Raw genomic sequence first — 18,912 nt, 5'->3', positions numbered from 1 at the left:
TAAGAGAATCAGACATCCCCCCTGGGATTTCCAAGACTGGTCACTGAGCAAAATTACATCAAATTAGTATTATGACATTGTATGCAGTAGGCTAGATGTTAGCAAGAGAGCTTCTTAAATTGATGGTAAGTTTTTCTAAATTATCTCACAAACTAAACCAATAAGCATTTGTCTTATCATCTAGACAAGAGGGGGACTGCATCCAAGTTCAAGACGTTCCAATGCTGCAGGTTTTCGTGTAGCACGTGCCCAGAACGACTTATGGACATTTACAAAATGTGAAAAGGCATTCTGTGGGGTGGGGAAAATAGGATGCTAAGCCATGTCATTTGATCTAGTTGACATTATTTTGCTCTATAGTTTGTATCTCAATTGCAGAATGTATTGAAGAAAATACAAGTTGGTGAAGAATCCACGAATCATTTAACCCCCCCATCATGTTCTATATGACTGCCACTACCGTCCAAACTACCATCCAACCTTTTCAGGTGTTGCTGGATGCAGATACAAAGGGTATGGAGCTAATAAGGCTTCTGAAAAGAGGGCTTGATAGAGAGGTGTGGACGAAGGTGTGGACCGGGCTTGTGTGTCTGCCAGGTAAAACCTTGAAGTTAGTCTGTCAACAAGGTGTATCCAAATCTGATTTACCAGGTACTCCCTCTGCCCCAGGTCTATATCCAACCTCGTTTAGAGGGGAAGGATGAAACCCAGCAGAGTTACAGACTTCAAGGACGGACCTCTTGTATTTGAGAAGGGAGTCCGTAAATCCATCCAACCACCATTCCCACACAGGTGAATATGTATTACACACAGGTGAATATGTCTTCATTTTTCTCCGACTCACAGGTTCTGTGTTAGTGGGAAGGCCTCAGGCTGAGACTAGTCAGACGGGTTCGACAGAGAGGCTGCGTTCTGTGAGGACAGAATTTGTCAATCGGGTGTCAGGACCTGTGACAGTTTATTGGACAGGCTTCTGCAATGGGAAGTTCTCAATGAACTTGAAATGGAGACAGTGAAGGTGATTCCCGAGAGAGCAAAGAAGGACCGGGAAGTCATAGCCATGGTGCTGAGGAAATGAGCTGCTTCATGTTTGCTAATGAAAACCCATCTGATTGAACTGGACCCCTTGTTATGCGCAATGCTTGGTGTCCGCTGAAACATCATTGTAGTATGAGGCATTGATGAGCATGACCAATGATGTCTGTGTTCAATAAAACATTTGGTCTGCATTTATTGATTATTTTGGAATTAGGGTGTAAGGCTTATCGTTTTTTTAAATCATTCAGCATACATGTAACCGCAATAGACATTGTCTTGAGCACTCTTTGATAAGCAAACAATGTTTAATGTCAGGTTCACGTGCTTACCCTAGCACTTTTCCTACAGTTATTCAAATACACCATGTAACATGAACTAGTGCCAGTACCGTGCAGTCACATATTCTATATGACATGATAATTACCTCCATGATAATGAGTAATGATGTAATTGATGCTTCAACCATAATAGCTCATCATTTTCACTGTGAACATTCAACGCCATATGTATTTGGAAAGTGAAGTCAAAATGTTACATTTAGCTGTATACTCCAGCATTTTTGTATGGCTTACGGCCATTCAAAATGACAATCGGAATTGTATATTACTGACTGCGGGTTATACTAAAGTAGTGGAATATTACCATATACTGTAGAGCAAGACAAGAATACATTGTCATTTCAGGTGATATACGTGATAAAGACAGTACTTACCTTGGTGACAGATATCTTAATGTTATGTACAGTTTTACCAAGTTTAACTTGTCATTTTAATTTTCAATACCTCTTTGGAACAGGAAGGATATTGTTGTTTCAAAATGTAGCAGACTCATTCTATATCATGTTAGAAGTGTCAGGAATCAAGGTAAGACCCAGATGCAGACTGTCGAAGTAACACTGTTTATTGGAGCAAACAGGGGCAGGCAAAGACAGGTCAAGGCAGGCAGGGGTCGATAATCCAGGGTATGGCAAAGGTACAGGACAGGGACAGGCAGAGAAGTCAGGCGGGCAGGTACAGGGTCAGGACAGGCAATGGTCAAAAACCAGAAGAACAAGAAAAACAGAGACTGGGGTAAAACCAGGAGTTGACAGGAAAACCGCTGGTAAACTTGACAAACAAGATGAACCGGCAACAAACAGAACACAGGTATAAATACACAGGGGATAATTGGGAAGATGGGCGACACCTGGAGGGGAATGGAGACAATCACAAGGACAGGTGACAAGTAGTTTGGAGTCAGTATCTAACATATCTGTGTATCTAAAATCACTGTTTCAGTTATGCTCATTCACAGTGTGGTCTGCTTTTAGACCAGTGTGATATTATTTCACTTCAGCTGCAGTTAATTTCCCATAATAAATGTAGACGTTTAAAACCTAACTGGGTTGTTCCACGAAATGTGTGTCTTTTACGTCCCTTTGATATTTTAAGTAGAAATTGTGTGCAAATAATGGATTTTAAAAGCCTGTTATTTAAAACGAAGTGCCCTTTAACCTATTTAATCCGTGACCGTAAAAAAACATTTTCAGTTATAAGGCTCTAAAAATGTTACTGAATAATCTATCAATGCATTTCCAGCAAATATTGAAATAATAAAGGGTCTCGATGAATGAAGTGCAGTGTCACATGTTTAGTGTAAATTGTCACATGACCAGAGCTGTTTACTTCCTGGTTGCACCATGAGAGAGAATGGCTGCATCAAAGTTCCCAAACAAAAGGTTAGTAAAGTTAAAATAAATTTAGGACAAATAGTTTTGGTACACATCGTCTTTAAGGTGTCTAGTTTTGATATATGCATTTGCCATTACTCAAAGTTGTTCAGTGTGATCATAGAATGTGTAAACGTGTTGACGGCAACAATAGTGACCGGCGAGATAACACAGTGCATCTAGGTATACACATACATAGTTATTATTTTACCTAACTTTCTACTCTGTTCTTTCTTTTTAGTTTCACTTTGAGTCAAGTTCTGGATATGTTGGATCTAGGTGACTGCCCAGACAAGGCATGCAACATTGCAGTTATCCCTCAAAATGAGAACGATGCTGTCCTGAGTGATTGTGATAGCGATGGGTCAGATATGGACTATGGACAGGCCATTTGCCAGCCAGGCTGTTGAATGCATATGTGGAACCTATGCAAATAGATCATGACAGGAACAACGTTATCAGTGATGATGACCCCCCCCCAATCCACAATCTTTCCCACCCCCCTCCATTGTTGGTAATGAAGAGCCAAGGGCCTCTACCCGCCAGAGGGTCCAGTCAGAAGAGCCAAGGGCCTCTACAAGCCATAGGGGTCAGCCAGAAGAGCCAAGGGAGAAGCTGCAGGTGGTCAAAAATAAAGATTGAGTGTTCAAACGATCAAAAGGCCTGTCACTGATGTGATTCCAAAACACATAGTATACAGGCCAAATATGCAAACGTTTGGCACGAAACCACTGAGCCACAGAAGGAGATCTTTACTGGCTGCTACTGTTGAAGATCAGGCAAGATATGACAAAGCTTCTCACTGTCCAATTAACACGATGCACCGGTTCCAGAGAAGTCGTCACTGACAAACACACTACCTATGCATGTGAGAAATGCAAAGTGCCACTGCACATTGAGTGCTTCAAGATATACCATGGACAGTAGAAAAGGAGATAAGACCGAATAGAAAAGTCGATAACGGGTGAGGAGAAGCAGTGCAACGGACTCTAGGAAGAAAAGCACTCATTGTCTCGTATAATCATTCATTGGCCAGTGGCGCTTTTGAAATATATATATATATATATATATATATATATATATATAAAATGGTATTTTGTTCAGTGTAGGCCTCTACTTGAATGCATATTCTACAGGCTACCTCTATCCTATATGTTACCTTTATGTTCAGTGGCAATGAATCACATGACTGCTATACAGTTGTTAGTGAATGTTGCACTAAAATGTCACAATGACAATGTTACAATGAATATTGCACTAAAGTACAAGTTCAACTGTTACAATAAAGTTACAATATTAAGGTTTCAGTACATGTTGCACTAAAGTAACAATGTTGAAATATGTTGATGGTTGTTGCCTTTTTGTCTTTGCTCTCAGTATTCATATCGTGTTATAAGGGTTTTGATGTGTAAAATAGTCACACGAGAATGTGACGGGGCATTCTGGTGGCAATGCTGGGGACAGACAGTGACAGAGTTTTAAATGTCTTAATAACTGGGTTGGGATTTATAAGAACTTTGATAACTACATATGAGAAATATGTTAATTCAGTATACGTAACATTATCCCACCGGTCACAATTGTGACCGACCATAAAACACACCTTTTCACCTAAAAATAATGATTGATTACCTCAAAGGGTTACTAATGACACTTGATTTGGATATTTTCATGTCTGGGAAAAATTTGGGGTCAAATGGGTTAATATAGACCACATGGAAAATTCAATACATCTGATTTTTAATATTGTTTTTTAAAATTAAAATAAATGGAATCGAGCTACGCACAGGCAAAATCCTAGAGGAAAACCTGGTTCAGTCTGCTTTCCAACAGACACTGGGAGACAAATTCACCTTTCAGCAGGACAATAACCTAAAACACATGCCCAGACAAACACTGGAGCTGCTAACCAAGACACGATGCCCAGGTAGGTGTAAACATCCTGCTTGAAAGACAGCTGGCACTTGAACCCCGTGGCCCGGATGACTGCGTCCAGCCTCATCACCTCGTTTTTTGTCCATGAAGTCCTTATTATAGGAACAGATTACGTACTTGCTGTCAGACTTGGGATCACACGGGCAGGTAGGGAGATCTTCCCTTCCACGGCTGCTCTGGTCACACACAGGCATGGTCCACCTTGAAGCCTGAGTCCAGGTGCATCAGTCCCTTCCTGGAGAGCACCCTGTGGTTCAGTGCCAGTTCCTTCACAATCTGGAAGGTGACATGTCTCCCGCTGTCCAACAGGCTCTCCCAGCTCTCCTGTAAGTCCAGTGATGTCCCCAGTGGCAGGACAGGGGTCCAGGCCCAACACAGAAATCCAGTTAGTTTGAGTGGGAAACGTTTTAAAACCCTGTTCACAAGAACTGCCTTGCAGTCAGTCATTCCCCAGCATGCATTCAAGGAGTTCATGCAACCAAAGATAGAAGCTGTTATGCCCTAGCTATTTTTGTCAGCCAGCTAGCTCGACATTGGCATGACAATTATGTCGTTTAGAACTTGCGTGGTATTTATATTGTACACTGAACAAAAATATAAACGCAACGTGCAACAATTTCAAAGATTTTACTGAGTTACAGTTCATATAAGGAAATCAGTCATTTGAAATAAATAAATGAGGCCATAATCTAGGCCCCCATGTGTGGGCCTGGGAGGGTACAGGCCTACCACTTGAGAGCCAGGCCGACCCACTGTTAAGCCAGGCCCAGCCAATCAGAATGAGCTTTTCCCCACTAAAGGAATTTATTACAGACAGAAATACTCCTCAGCATCGCCTCAGACTATCCTGCAGGTGAAGAAGCCGGATATGTAGGTCCTGGGCTGGCGTGGTTAGACTTGGTCTGCGGTTGTGAGGTCGGTTAGACTTACTGCCAAATTCTCTAAAAATGACATTGGATGGCGGCTTATTGTAGAGAAATTAACATTAAATGATCTGAAAACAGCTCTGGTGGATATTCCTGCAGTCAGCATTCCAACTACATGCTACCTCAACTTGAGACATCTGTGGCATTGTGTTCTTTGACAAAACTGCACATTTTAGAGTGGCCGTTTATTGCCCCAAGCACAAGGTTCACCTGTGTAATGATTATGCCGTTTAATCAGCTTCTTGATATAACACACCTGTCAGGTGGGTGGATTATCTAGACAAAGGAGAAAGTGTCACAGTGATGTAAACAAATTTGTGCACAACATTTGAGAGAAATAAACTATCCCTTACAAAAAAAGACAGTAACTATTGTGCAGTAACTGCAGTCGACTGTGTTATTTTGAACACAGCATTTGTAGCATCCTGCAGTTATACTGCATTCTAACTAGAGTTACCCTACAGTGTAATGCAGTTATACTACAATCTTTTTTCGTAAGGGTTTTGTGTGTTTTGGCCATTTCTAGGATCCTTTATTTCAGCTCATGAAATATGGGACCAACATTTTACATGTTGCGTTTATATTTTTGTTCAGTATACATGCATGAACATAGAACAACTTATAATTGTTATAATAATGAAATGTTTTCCTTTGACGAGAGGTTTTATATGCCAAATCTAGGGGATAGTTGGCCGCCTAGCAATGTTTCTGCTCAAGCCTCCATCATGATTTAAATGTCGCTCACAAAACTTTATTGAAACACCTCGTATGCAAAATAGCTTAGCTTAGCTTAGCTATAGTAGCTTGGCTAACGTTATCTAGTAGGAAACGAGCAAAGTAAAAGTTGGGTGATGGGCTTTTAACTGTTTGTCACGTTGAGCCTGCAATGTTGGATTTTATCTCAACGCGACAATACTTTGATAATGCAACAATCTGTGTTTCTTTGTTATTTCACACTCGAGTGCTGTCTATTTGACCAGAGTGCAGGCTAGAAGAATCCAACGGAACGTGAGACCCTGCGGAACATCTCGAGAAGGCTACGCGCTAGGCTAGCTAGCTAGCTACCCATTTGGGTGCGGGTTGGAGGGACATATAATAACAAAATATCGAAGATTGTTTTAAGTTAAACAGTTCATAAAATAATGCCCAGCAAAAAGAAGAAATACAATGCGAGATTCCCCCCGGTAAGTAGTTAAGCTTTGCTTGCTAAGCTGATAGCTAATTAGCTAACTAACTTGATGATCTAAATCTGTGGAATGCTAGCTAGCTTGCTAACTTTAGATCAACAGTGCACCCATTAATATGATTTGTTCTAGGTATGTTGCTAGCTAGTTAGCAGACAAGAAGATAAAGCTAGTTAGCTGGATAACTTTGCAGTTAACAATGCGTATCTACAACTCTAGCTATCTAACTAATGGTAACGTTAGCTACCTAAGCTAGCCAGCCAGCCACTTTAGAGGGTGGCTATTAAAAAGGCATTGATAGCTTAGTTTGTTCATTGTTGTTATTAAGTTTTCCAGCTGTACTAACTGATAGACGATATTTAGTTATTGACCTAAACAAGTATTAGTTAGCCTGTTAGCTAAGCCTGATAGGGGGTTGTATCATTCAGAATAAGTGAGACATGATCGGGAAAATTGGAGGATGTGGCTAGCGTTGTAAATGCATGCCAGATACTAGCATAAGTTGTCAACAAACCAGTCCGCCTAGGAATGTCATGATACACTACATGACCAAAGGTATGTGGACACCTGCTCGTCAAACATCTAATTCCAAAATCATGGTCATTAATATGGAGTTGCCCCCCCTCATTCCCCGCTTTTCTGCCATAACAGCCTCCGCTCTTCTTGGAAGGCTTTCCGCTAGATGTTGTAATATTGCTGTGGGGACTTGCTTTCATTCAGCCACGAGGATTAGTGAGGCTGGGCGATTAGGCCTGGCTCGCAGTCGGCGTTCCAATTCATCGCAAAGATGTTCAATGGGGTTGAGGTCAAGGGCTCTGCAGGCCAGTCAAGTTCTTCCACACCGATCAACAAACCATTTCTGTATGGACCTCGCTTTGTGCATGGGGGCATTGTCATGCTGAAACAGTTTCCACAGAGTTGGAAGCACAGAATCTTCTAGAATGTCATTGTATGCTGTAGCGCTAAGGTATCCCTTCACTGGAACTAAGGCTGCGTAGTCCGAACCATGAAAAACAGCCCCAGACCATTATTCCTCCTCTACCAAACTTTACAGTTAGCACTATGCATTGGGGCAGGTAACGTTCTCCTGGCGTCCTCCAAACCCAAATTTGTCCGTCGGACTGCAAGCTGTTGAAGCGTGATTCATCACTCCAGAGAACGTGTTTCCACTGCTCCAGAGTCCAATGTCGGCGAGCTTTACACCACCAGCCAACTCTTGGCATTGCGCATGGTGATCTTAGGCTTGTGTGCAGTTGCTTGGCCATGGAAACTCATTTCATGAAGCTCCCGACTAACACTTCTTGTGCTGACGTTGCTTCCAGAGGCCATTTGGAACTCTGTAGTGACGAATTTTACCCGCTAGAGCACTCAATGGCTCTTTCTGTGAGATTGTGTGGCCTAAAACTTTGCGGCTGAGCCGTTGTTGCTCCTAGACGTTTTCAATTCACAATAACCGCACTTACAGTTGACTGGAGCAGCTCCAGCACGCCATAAATTTGATACGTGGACTTGTTGGAAAGGTGGCTGAAATAGCCAAATCCATTAATTAGAAGGGGTGTCCACATACTTTTATATATATATATATAATGTACCTGCTGCCGCTACTGTCAAATCTTGCTGAGCGAGGTAGCTAGATGTCTTTATTGTTGACCACCTCCCTGACTTCCCATGTGAGATGAGCCAAAACAGACGGGGCAGAAGCCAAGAAGGTGCACGGTGGTCTCTAGCTTGGTAGGACAAAATGTAGCAACAGCATCAAAATAAATAGGCCTATAGATTATATAATCGTCACCATAACAAACAACTATCTCCCAGTGCGGGTGTGTGGTCTTTAGCTACCTATCGAGGTCATCACTTCTGCGCAGTACCTAAATCCTCAGATGCAAACGGATGGGAATAGACCTAGTTGAAAGTTATTTCGGGCATTTCTGTTGATAGCCTCGGTTATTTGTTATCTAAATATGGTCAATGTGCTGGGCGCGTGTGGTTGGTTGATCAATTAGTAACTTGACAATTATGCAGATACTCTAATGGTAGTAATCTTCAATGCGCTCTCTCACTGACCTCTTCCCATTTTGATTACAGGCCAGGATTAAGAAGATTATGCAGACTGATGAAGAGATAGGCAAAGTGGCTGCCGCCGTTCCTGTCATCATATGTATCCGTTCTTCTCACCTGAACGCTTCATCTGTATTTCATTGCAAGTTCACATGAACTGCATTTCAAAACGTGTATTTTATTGCCAATGACAATATGGAGATTATAGGGTTAATTGTTTGTTGTGCAGTTTGAATGAAAAGTCATATGACTCACTGTTTTGACTTTTGAGGTGTCGTGTGCCTGGTAAGAGTCTAGCAATCACTCTTGAGTCGTTGCGAAATGTCTAACTGTTCAGTTATTGAAGCCCAAATAAACCACTTTGGTCCTGTGTGGCTAGTGTCTACCTCCCCTTAACTCAACCACCAGCACGAGCTCTGGAGCTGTTCCTGGAGTCTCTCCTGACAAAAGCCTGTCAAGTCACCCAGTCCCGGAACGCAAAAACAATGACGACGTCACACTTGTAAGTCATGTATTCAGTTATCGGTGTTGGTCATCAGTTCAGTAGGGCTACAGATTGTAATGTTCAGTGTTCTTGTCTATCGGTGCTTTTTTGATGCGATGGGGACGGTATTGTCTTTTTAAACATTGTGTGTGTGTCTTGGTAGAAAACAGTGCATTGAGCTGGAGCAGCAGTTTGACTTCCTGAAGGACCTGGTAGCGGCAGTGCCTGACATGCAGGGCGAGGGAGAGGACAACCACGCAGAGGGAGGGGAAAAGGTTGCACGCAGGTAACGGACCCCGAACGATACTAACTGTTTACTTGGATAGGATATTACTGATGGTCTACTAAAGCTTTGTGTGTCGTTGAATGTGTGAATTATGCAATCTTGACTTTGTACTTGGTTTCCTCCAGAGGTCGAAAGCCGGGGTCAGGCCGCAAGAACGGAGGAGTTGGCTGCAAGGGCAAGGACAAGAAGCTATCAGGCACAGAGTCAGAGCAAGAGGTGGGTGTTGGCCTTAAATTTAGCAGCCACAAAGCATAAGCTTAGCTTAGATAACAGTAAGGTTTTATAGAGGGCAATGTTAGTTAGTTTGGCTTGGTGGCCAATTGAAGTTATCAGGTGTAATTGGGGATGTGTGAGGATAGAGGTTTATTTAGCTTTTCATTGCCATGGGAACAGGATGACTCCGAGGACAGCGAGACAGACGAGGATGAGGAAGACGGGTCTCAGTCAAGCACAAACCTGCAGCCACAATCCCGATTCCACAGGTAATGGACATGGACAGGCGCGCACACACAGTTAACCACCACGCAACTGTACTCTTTGCTAATGTGCTTTCCTGGGTCGTATTTGGGCATTAACTTTCCATTTCACACAGTTTCAAAACATTTTCTTAACTGAACATGACCCTTTTGTGTGCGGGTACTATTACTAAAGGTGTCCCCCTCTTCTGCCCTGTGCCACAGCCCAGACACCATGCCACCCCAGTACCTCCACATGGGCACCGCACAAGGGGGCCTGGCCATGCCCCTAGGCTCCTTTGCCCCCCACCCCTCGCTGATGGGCACCGCACCCCCGCCTCCCCCCTCCATGCCGCACAAAGATGAAGACGATGATGATGAAGACTATGACTCTTAGCTCCCCCGCTCTTTTTACCTTTAATTTTCTCTTAAGTTTTTCTCTTCTGTGGCTGCATTGAGAAAGAGGTGAGTCTGGGCAGATGCTCACATGCAGCCCATTGTTAAGGAAAAGCCTCCAACAACTGGCAGTAAGGTGTGTAGACATGACAGCTGGCACCACTGAAGACGAGTAATCGGTTGTATATTGTGTTTAATTATTTGTTATTTTATTGTGGAGGAAAAAAAATGAACCAGGTTGTTTTATAAAGACAGGTGGTTGTTCTATTTGGAGTAAAAATGTCAGTTGATGTTCTGAAAGGCCCCCAGCCCAAGTACCGGTTTGATTAAGTCCCCCATTGTAGTTTGCACTTTGGTTATTCTCTCATCTCTGTTTTCTGCATACGTCATTGGTGTTCAACAGACATATCACTCCAGCTCCATGTCCACTTCTTCAACGTCTGCTCTGGTTCAGTTGAGATGATCCAACTTTAATGCCTGTGCAGCCTACGTAGCCTCATAGAATACTGTACACACAGACACCTTCTGGAGATGAAGTCAGAGCAGCGGTCGGTCGTATTTTGAAAGGGATCAGCACTTTCCTATAGCAAAGGGAGATGAGATGATTGTCTGTGAGGATTCTGAATTTGGCAGAGCGGTTAGATCTTGGTCTTGCTTTCGGAGTTGGCCATTATTGCACGTGGCTATTCCAGTTGTTTGGGTGTGGGTAAGGAGATGTGTTTTACTGTAGGTTATGAATTCTTCTCAATGTGACTTGAGTTGAGGATTTTCCCCTTTTTTAATGCAACTTTTTATGACGATAATTGATCCTCCTGAAAACCTTGGCCATTAGCTTACGTCAACCATATTCACATGTCATTATGCTAATGATTACAACTCCATCTCCTTCTTGAAGACAGATATTTCTGTGCTGGCTATTCTTATCTGAAATGTACTGTGATGCTCCTCCTGGACCATAACTTTGTTTTTAATGTTGTTAAACCGCTCACCTTTTCGCCTATAATTTGTGTTCAAAAATATATCGTCCCCCCACTTGGAATAAAATTCTCCTTTGTATTGTATTTTTTTCTTCTCTCTTTTAGATTGTTTTAATGTACACATTGAAATGCAGAGAAGGATAGGGCTCCCGTTTCAGTGTCTCTTGATATGAAATGTTTAAAGGTAGGCCGTTGAACTTGACGCTGTATGTAAAATTTTAACATTATTTTATTTTGTATGGGTGAAATAAAGTTCAGATTTCAATAAAACACTGCCCAACTATTTTTTTATTTTTTTTTTACATGAAACGGCATGAGATATTTTACCAAGCGTATCTGTGATATTACAAGCCACAATGCCATCAGCTATTTGTTGTTGAGTCCATTGAAACTGGCAATGAACTTCATTCCATTGGCACCTACGCGAAACATTGCACAAGGCTTCACCTTACGACTACACAGGAGTGTAACACATTGTTTGAGTTCAACCCAAACCCATCCTACATTCTCTGGACTTCCCATTCCCATATGGAAAATCTGTACATTTCTCTCTAAGCCGCCTTAATGTCTCCTCCAAATACTTCCCGTCTCAGACTCCAGGTATAGAATAGAAATGGCCGACCATGCATTAGTACTCCTACGAAGTGTGTGTAAACGTTTAACAATGGATGTTTGTCACCGCAGCTGATGTGATGTGTGTTTTCCCCTGTCATGGCCATGTTGTTATCAACAAAGTCGGCAAGGTGATTGAAGTGCAAGCCAGCACAGGTCTGCTCTGTGGGAGAGATTCCCATTGAGGGAAGATTTGATTCGATTAGAAAGACTGAACAAAGAAAATACTCTTTCTGAAAAGGCAGTTTGTTTTTCGTTCTCCGTGTGCACTGTGAACCCCCCCCCGAGTTTGGTTTCATATTGTAAATGTAACAGCAGGCCTGGCTCGGCCACCAGGCCACAAAAACAACTGCCTTCTTCCTGCACAAGTGATGAGTCAGCGCTGGGTAGCAGGGGGTGGGGGTGTTTGGCCGGGGTTATGGGAGGGGATTTACTTTCGGGGCGGCGGAGCAACAAAGGCCTGCCATGGGGCAGGGGAGCCATCAAAGGCCTCAGAAGGAAGCACACTGTTTCCACACAGCAATACAGGGCAAAGGTGCCCTAGGTGGCAAAGTTTCAGGTTTCGTCTGTCTCAGACCCAAATAGCGTGACATGTTTTATGTTTATTCAATAGATGCACCTCTTCAGAGAAACAGCTACACTAAAGTGTTTTATGTACACTTTTGCATATTACACCATGCATAATCAATCTCATTAGTATTGGAGACTATGTAACCTATTAAAGGCCTTAACTTATATTTATATCTCAACATTTGCACGTTGGACCACTAACTTGCCAAATACGAGTGTATTTATTTCTCACACAGATATTCCAGTGAACCTCAAATATAGAAAACGGGAATTAGTCCGCATATTACTGCTGCCTCCACCAGAACGCGAGTTGCGTTGTTTCTGTCACCTGGGGCGTATTCATTCCGCCGATTCTGTTGTAAAACATTTCTTCAATGTAAGCAAACGATAAGAAATGGGGAGTGACCTAACTGAATTTGTCCAAAGTAAACTCTGGGTTTAGTTGCAGAACGGAAGCACTGTTTGGACTAATGGAGAGTTCGTTTTGCATGGCCCCGTGCCCCGGGTGAGTGGAGATCATATTGAAGGACCAATGGAATGGTCAAAAATCTACTGACTCCGCCCAGATGCACCGGACCATGAAACACGAAATCGCCCAATGATTAAACCCCTGACGCTTTCTTTTCCTGCTGGGAAAAAAGTTACTAAACCACACCCTCTTCTCTGACTGTAGGCACAGACGTAGAGTGGTTCGAGAACGGAACGACGGCTAAAGGAAGTGGGGGACATGATAACAATAATGCATCTATCATGACGCTTTTTGGACATCGGTAATAACAACGAGCTTGTCGGAGCTTGGCACCAAAGTATCGTTACGCACGACGGACAATACATGATTTGTTTCCGGTGTGCGATTCTCTTAAAAAAAAAGACTAGACTCAGAAGCAGGATCGTGCAGTTCTTCCTGTTGCCAACTCGGTGGATATAAAGTTCTTATGGAATATACCGACTTGTACAATTGAGACATTTTAAATCACCACAGGGCGAGACAGCAAATATGCATACAGTTGGGCAAACGGATGTGAGATTTGTTGACAGAACGCATAGAAGTTTCGTCCAGATACCGTTGATCGTGCTGTGGGTTTAGGGCGAGTTGGTCAGCTTTGAAATTTGCGGTAAAGCACGGGGTTCGCCTGACTGAACGCTCCTTTCCTGCTATTCTTCTCGTCTTTTCAGCGCTTCCTGCTTATGACGGCCACGGCACTTAATGGCTAAAAATACAGACAGCTCTAAATGGACAACTAAATGAAGTTGAGCTCTTTTGTTGAGGTTATTATTGTCCAATGTTCTGGATATTTTACAACCACCTGATGCTAATTTTAGTGACTGATCCATCCAGTTCTCTGCACAGTCTTGGTTTTGTTATAATGGAATAAGTTCCCCTTTATTTCAAATTCCAATCTCAGCACATACTCATTGGTTAATATGTGACTGTGTGGTATAATAATAGAGTAATTAAGTGAGCTATGTGCTCAAACCACACATTGAAACACCACATAAGTTAAGTATCAACTTGCTTTATGGAGACAATTCTGCCATTTTACAAATTGGAACACTTTGGCAGAACTGGTCACATCCATGGCCTTTGTTTGGTCGTTGCCAGCTCCAATGGAAACATAAGCAGTCCATGTCGAGTCGTATGAGAGGCGCTTTTTATCCTGTTATCTTTGAACACTGTTGTGTTCCTGTTGGCCAGGCCTTTGAACGCATTTCACGGGTCCCTGATGAACCAACTAGACACAGAGGAACGGGAGAGTGGTGCAATAAAGTACTCTATTGTGCTTTATTTTGGAAAATCTAACCCAGTGTCTGAGCATTTGCTCATTGCGGCTCCATGGAGCCGCTGAAGACCATTTTTACCCGCGGCCCACTGTCGAACTGGAAAGGTTTGGATCAATCGCAAAAAGGTAACTTCACCAATACTGTGTGGACAGCTTTATTCGACTATGAGGCGTCCGGTAAAGACGAGCTCACCCTCCACAAAGGTGACCTGGTGGAAGTCCTGTCGCTGGACTCTGAGATATCCGGTGACGAGGGCTGGTGGGCGGGCAAGGTCAACAACAAAGTGGGCATCTTCCCCTCAAACTACGTGTCCTTCAAGCCACCTTCATATGGGAAACTGCAGGGCACTGGGGTCGGGGAGCTTGGGCCAGCCGTGGTGGGGGAGTTCGAACCCGAGGCTGTGGATTTCAGGGAGCTGAGCCTCGAGGAAGTCATTGGGGTCGGCGGCTTCGGCAAGGTGTATCGCGGTACGTGGAGAGGTGGGCTGGTGGCCGTGAAGGCGGCCCGCCAGGACCCGGACGAGGACATCAGCGTGACGGCCCAGAACGTGCGTCAGGAGGCCCGGCTGTTTGCCATGCTCACTCACCCCAACATCATCGCCCTCAAAGGGGTTTGCTTACGGGAACCCAACTTGTGCCTCATCATGGAGTACGCATCCGGTGGCGCACTGAGCCGAGCATTGGCCGGGCGGCGCATCCCGCCCCACGTCCTGGTCAACTGGGCGGTGCAGATCGCCAGGGGCATGCTCTACCTGCACACGGAGGCCATTGTTCCTGTCATCCACCGTGACCTTAAGTCTAACAACAGTAAGTCCCTGCACTAGGCCCGACTATGTCCAGAGCCTTTTTTTTTTTTACACGATGAACAGTGGTTAAAACATTGTTATAGACAACACCTAGTGAGACCCAGAAGGTCATATCCAGGTTAATTAGTGGCATTTCCTTAGCTCCATGACAAACTATCAAGTTCAGTTTCACCTGGACACTTGGCTCTGAGTGAAATGCTGGTATGCTACCTATTTGCTGGGGATCTTGGCCTACAGGACTCAGGCAGGGGATTGTCAGGACATGTGCACTGTAGGCTAGGGTATATGTTGTATCACCACAAGATACACCACACAGTTTGCCTTTGACAAAGCTCAACCCCCCACCCACACTACAATATTGACTTTAATAGCTCACAATTTACGAGTACAAACATCCCACCTTTTAGACAAATGCAAATTTTCAACCACACTAATGCTACGCACACACACACACACATCACAACTTCTGCTACCAGACTTATTATACTGTTAAATGTATACACTTGTCCCCCAATACACGTGCAAATATTGGACTACATATTGTGCCTTCCTGTTTTATACTTGCTCAAATGTATTATTCTATTCTACTGCCATTTAACTTTAGGTTCATATTATAATTTCTTATTGTTGTTTCATTGTCGAGAAGGAACCTGAACGTAAGCATTTCGTTGGACGATTTATACCATACTTATCCCGTATATGTGACTAATTTAAAGTTTCAACTTGATTGTGAAAGTCTAGTGAGCATTTCTCGATAACGAGACCAGCTGCTTCGCGAGCAAAAGGTCAAGAATTCTAGTGGATGCATTTCAAGTCCGTCACAATTCACCCTTTGGACTTGTGGGAATAACAGTGATATAGGTGTTTTGGACTCTGGCCACGTAGATGAATATACCATGGACCTTATACCACATCAAATAGATGTAGTGAAGGTGATAAAGAGAGAATTCAACTCTCTCAATCCATAACAAACAGTTGTTGGAACTATCAGGCTGAGTGTGTCTAAGTGACATTGATAGTCAAAACACAAGGCCACCTGAATTTACACACTGAGGCAAAACCATTATTATACCTTTTGACAAGTCCAACAATCCATGTCAGAGGCTCGGGAATGTTCAGGGTTTGTCATTGTTCAGCGTCCCCTCTTTTATCGTTTGTTCAGATCACCAAATAATCCCTCTGAACAGCCATGTTACCTTACGCAAAATATCATGGTTATTTTTTTTTTAGTTTGACTAGAGACCGGCACCACTTCTTAGAATATGGGCCTTGGTAGGTCTGCGTTAGTAGTTTTATACCCAGTTTCAAGGTTTTCGGTCACACCTATCCCTAGGTAGGCCAAAGTATCACTGTTTTCAGTACATATTCATTGATTCTCACAATGCACAATCCTTTCACTTGTTCCACTGCACCTTTCCTCTCTCAACCCCCGACTTGCTTCATGACCCAGGACAATTACTTTTTCACTTTAATATGTCTGCCAAACAAAGACCATTGATTTCAAAGTTTAACCAACCATACAACTCTATGCACAGGGACTACTTTGAAACATTTCCCCAAAAAAACACATTTAGTAGAAGAACTGTGCAGATTAAACTTTGGGTAACGGAATTTCGATTAAAAACTCTTCCTCAGGTTTTTATGCGACCACGTTTTCCAAAAACTCTTAAATATCCACTCCGAATTAAGATTGAAAGATGTCTGCAGAAATAATGGAGACTGACAATGGCACCTTGAGTTTGAAGAAATCTCTGATTATTGAACTCCAGTAAGTGAGTTGGATTTACGCCCAGTAACAGAATTTCATCATGGGTCTCTTGCCTGAACTAAACAGAAATGGCTAAAAATGTCATTCTCCTCGTGTTTCACAAGTTTTGACATCACAGCGCAGAACAGCAGAGTACAGTAGAGTATGTACTGTACGATACTCTACTTTTCTGTACTGTACTACTGTAGAGTACTGTGCTCTACTCACTGTACTGTGCTTTGCTATCCAAACTTGTGAAATATACTCGTGAAGTATCTATGACGGGGTCCAGATTTGGTCCGGTCCGTCTGGACGTTATTAACATCAAGGCCAGGGTGGACTGACCAAATTTCATCTACTTTTCAACATCCATGGACCTCTGGCGTCAGTCCATGCTCAGTGGTTGAGGATGCTGGTTACAGTCAATGGAAAGAGAGAGGACTCAAGGGTAGGTGTCAGTGAGAGGTTGGGAGAGGTGACATTAAACTGGAGAGAGCGGGAGGGAGGAGTTTAATACTCTTTGTTTGACCACCAGACAACAGAAAGCTAAATAAAACCGTTATGAGCTGAACATAACGAAGAGAGACCAGTAGCAGGTGACCCAACTGTAGTTTGTGACTATGGTGATTTCCCAATGATTACCAATTAATTTGTGGTATTTCTGTTACTGAATTACGAGTTTAAGTCTCTCAATTCATATACAAATTTGATGTCAGTAAAATCACTAACTTATTGGTAGGTCTACCATTACTTGTTACTTATTTACACTTTCATTATTCTCCATGAAGGAGAGAAATTTGAAAATATATTAAGGCTTTGTAGGTATTTGGGAAAGGAATTAAGGCAATATTTCTTAAATTTACTGAAGGTAAACCATTTCTCAAACTAAATATAAATGTTGATTTTAGTTTGCAATGGTCATCACATCAACATTATTGTGTTTTGATGTATTTCTGATAGCTTTTTAAGACTATTTCTGGTAGATGTTTTGTATGACCCATTTTCCATCTGTTTATCCAGAAATCAAAGCCTTTACTTTGAGCACATTTTTGAAGATGGAAAATGTATCTACACCGTAATTTCCCCTAAATACAGACTCTCTTAGCTTCCATTTGACACCAAATGTGATACGCTCCTATGAACTAACAATTGTTAGTGCTCATGTGTCCTTTTTTTTTTTTTGAGGAAAATGCCCCCCACTGTTCAGACTGAGCCGACGTCAACGAAACCCACTGGACTGGAAAACACCCATGTTGTGTAAAGAACAGCTTTTTAAATGCAGGGTTTATAGGCTATATGGAGTGGCACATCCAACAGTCCCTCTCTACCTCCTACCTTTATGTTTTTTACATTTAATTCTCTGGAGCTTTGTCCCAGGCCTGCCTTTACTTGTCTCGATCCTGCTGTTTGGGGAAGGAGATGTCTGTGTTTTAGAGAGAGAGAGAGAGAGAGATCTTCCTTCAGCGTTTCACCAGTCACTTTTTAAAGTGTACGGGTGAACCAAGGAAAGTATCAAGGAAAGGTGCACACTATTCAAGTTGGCGCCATTGAAAATGCAATGAGGTTCGAGCTTCTAAAATTGGACACAAGCCACTGACACACAGCGAGGCCTTACATTCAATAAGACAGTAAGTGAAAGGTTGTCAAGTTCAGAGAAAGACGTTCACCACATGATAACGATGATTTTAAAAGTGAATTAAAGGCATTGTTTAGTGGACTGTTGCAATTTTTTCCCCAGCCAAACCTCTATTTCATGTAGATGACATGTTCTAGAAGGGTCCAGACCAGTAGTGGTGCGTTGGGTAAAATCACTGAGGAAGCCAAGTCAGTAAATAAGCCACATTACAACTTATGTTGTGATAATTGCATTGTTTTGCTATATAACAACCGCGATATACAATCAGGCCGTGACAACAGAAGACATCGATCACACAGCGGCGAAATAAATT

The 18,912-nt window shown here is 42.8% G+C and overlaps 2 protein-coding genes and 1 pseudogene across 2 annotated transcripts in view; 2 read left to right on the top strand and 1 right to left on the bottom strand.

Annotated features, from left to right (window-relative positions):
* Positions 1 to 3,925: 3,925 nt before the first annotated feature.
* Positions 3,926 to 5,753, bottom strand: LOC118369148 (UPF0696 protein C11orf68 homolog; annotated as a pseudogene).
* Positions 5,754 to 6,366: 613 nt separating this feature from the next.
* LOC118368671 (dr1-associated corepressor-like) lies at positions 6,367 to 11,735 on the top strand. The gene is made up of 7 exons (XM_035752963.2): positions 6,367 to 6,791; positions 8,877 to 8,949; positions 9,258 to 9,351; positions 9,497 to 9,619; positions 9,745 to 9,835; positions 10,013 to 10,101; positions 10,300 to 11,735. Exons 1-7 carry the CDS (start codon positions 6,750 to 6,752, stop codon positions 10,469 to 10,471), a joined length of 684 nt encoding a protein of 227 aa, XP_035608856.1. The 5' UTR covers positions 6,367 to 6,749; the 3' UTR covers positions 10,472 to 11,735.
* A 1,543-nt stretch (positions 11,736 to 13,278) lies between these two features.
* LOC118368669 (mitogen-activated protein kinase kinase kinase 11-like) overlaps positions 13,279 to 18,912 on the top strand; it is a 29,858-nt gene continuing 24,224 nt past the window's right edge. The window contains exon 1 of the mRNA XM_035752961.2: positions 13,279 to 15,217. Coding sequence (XP_035608854.2) covers positions 14,464 to 15,217 — 754 coding nt within the window. The 5' untranslated portion in view covers positions 13,279 to 14,463. The remainder of the gene's footprint in view (positions 15,218 to 18,912) is intronic.

Source organism: Oncorhynchus keta, chromosome 35, assembly GCF_023373465.1.
Source record: "Oncorhynchus keta strain PuntledgeMale-10-30-2019 chromosome 35, Oket_V2, whole genome shotgun sequence".
Taxonomy (NCBI): Eukaryota; Metazoa; Chordata; class Actinopteri; order Salmoniformes; family Salmonidae; genus Oncorhynchus; species Oncorhynchus keta.
Note: the sequence above shows the minus strand (reverse complement) of the source record. Positions and strands in the feature narration are given on the sequence as shown.

Excerpts from the sequence above, each read along its gene's own strand:
- LOC118368671 (XM_035752963.2), top strand. The coding sequence starts at position 6,750 with ATGCCCAGCAAAAAGAAGAAATACAATGCGAGATTCCCCCCG. Across the intron at positions 9,620-9,744 it reads GGGGAAAAGGTTGCACGCAG|AGGTCGAAAGCCGGGGTCAG; the intron begins GTAACGGACCCC and ends GGTTTCCTCCAG. Across the intron at positions 9,836-10,012 it reads GCACAGAGTCAGAGCAAGAG|GATGACTCCGAGGACAGCGA; the intron begins GTGGGTGTTGGC and ends CCATGGGAACAG.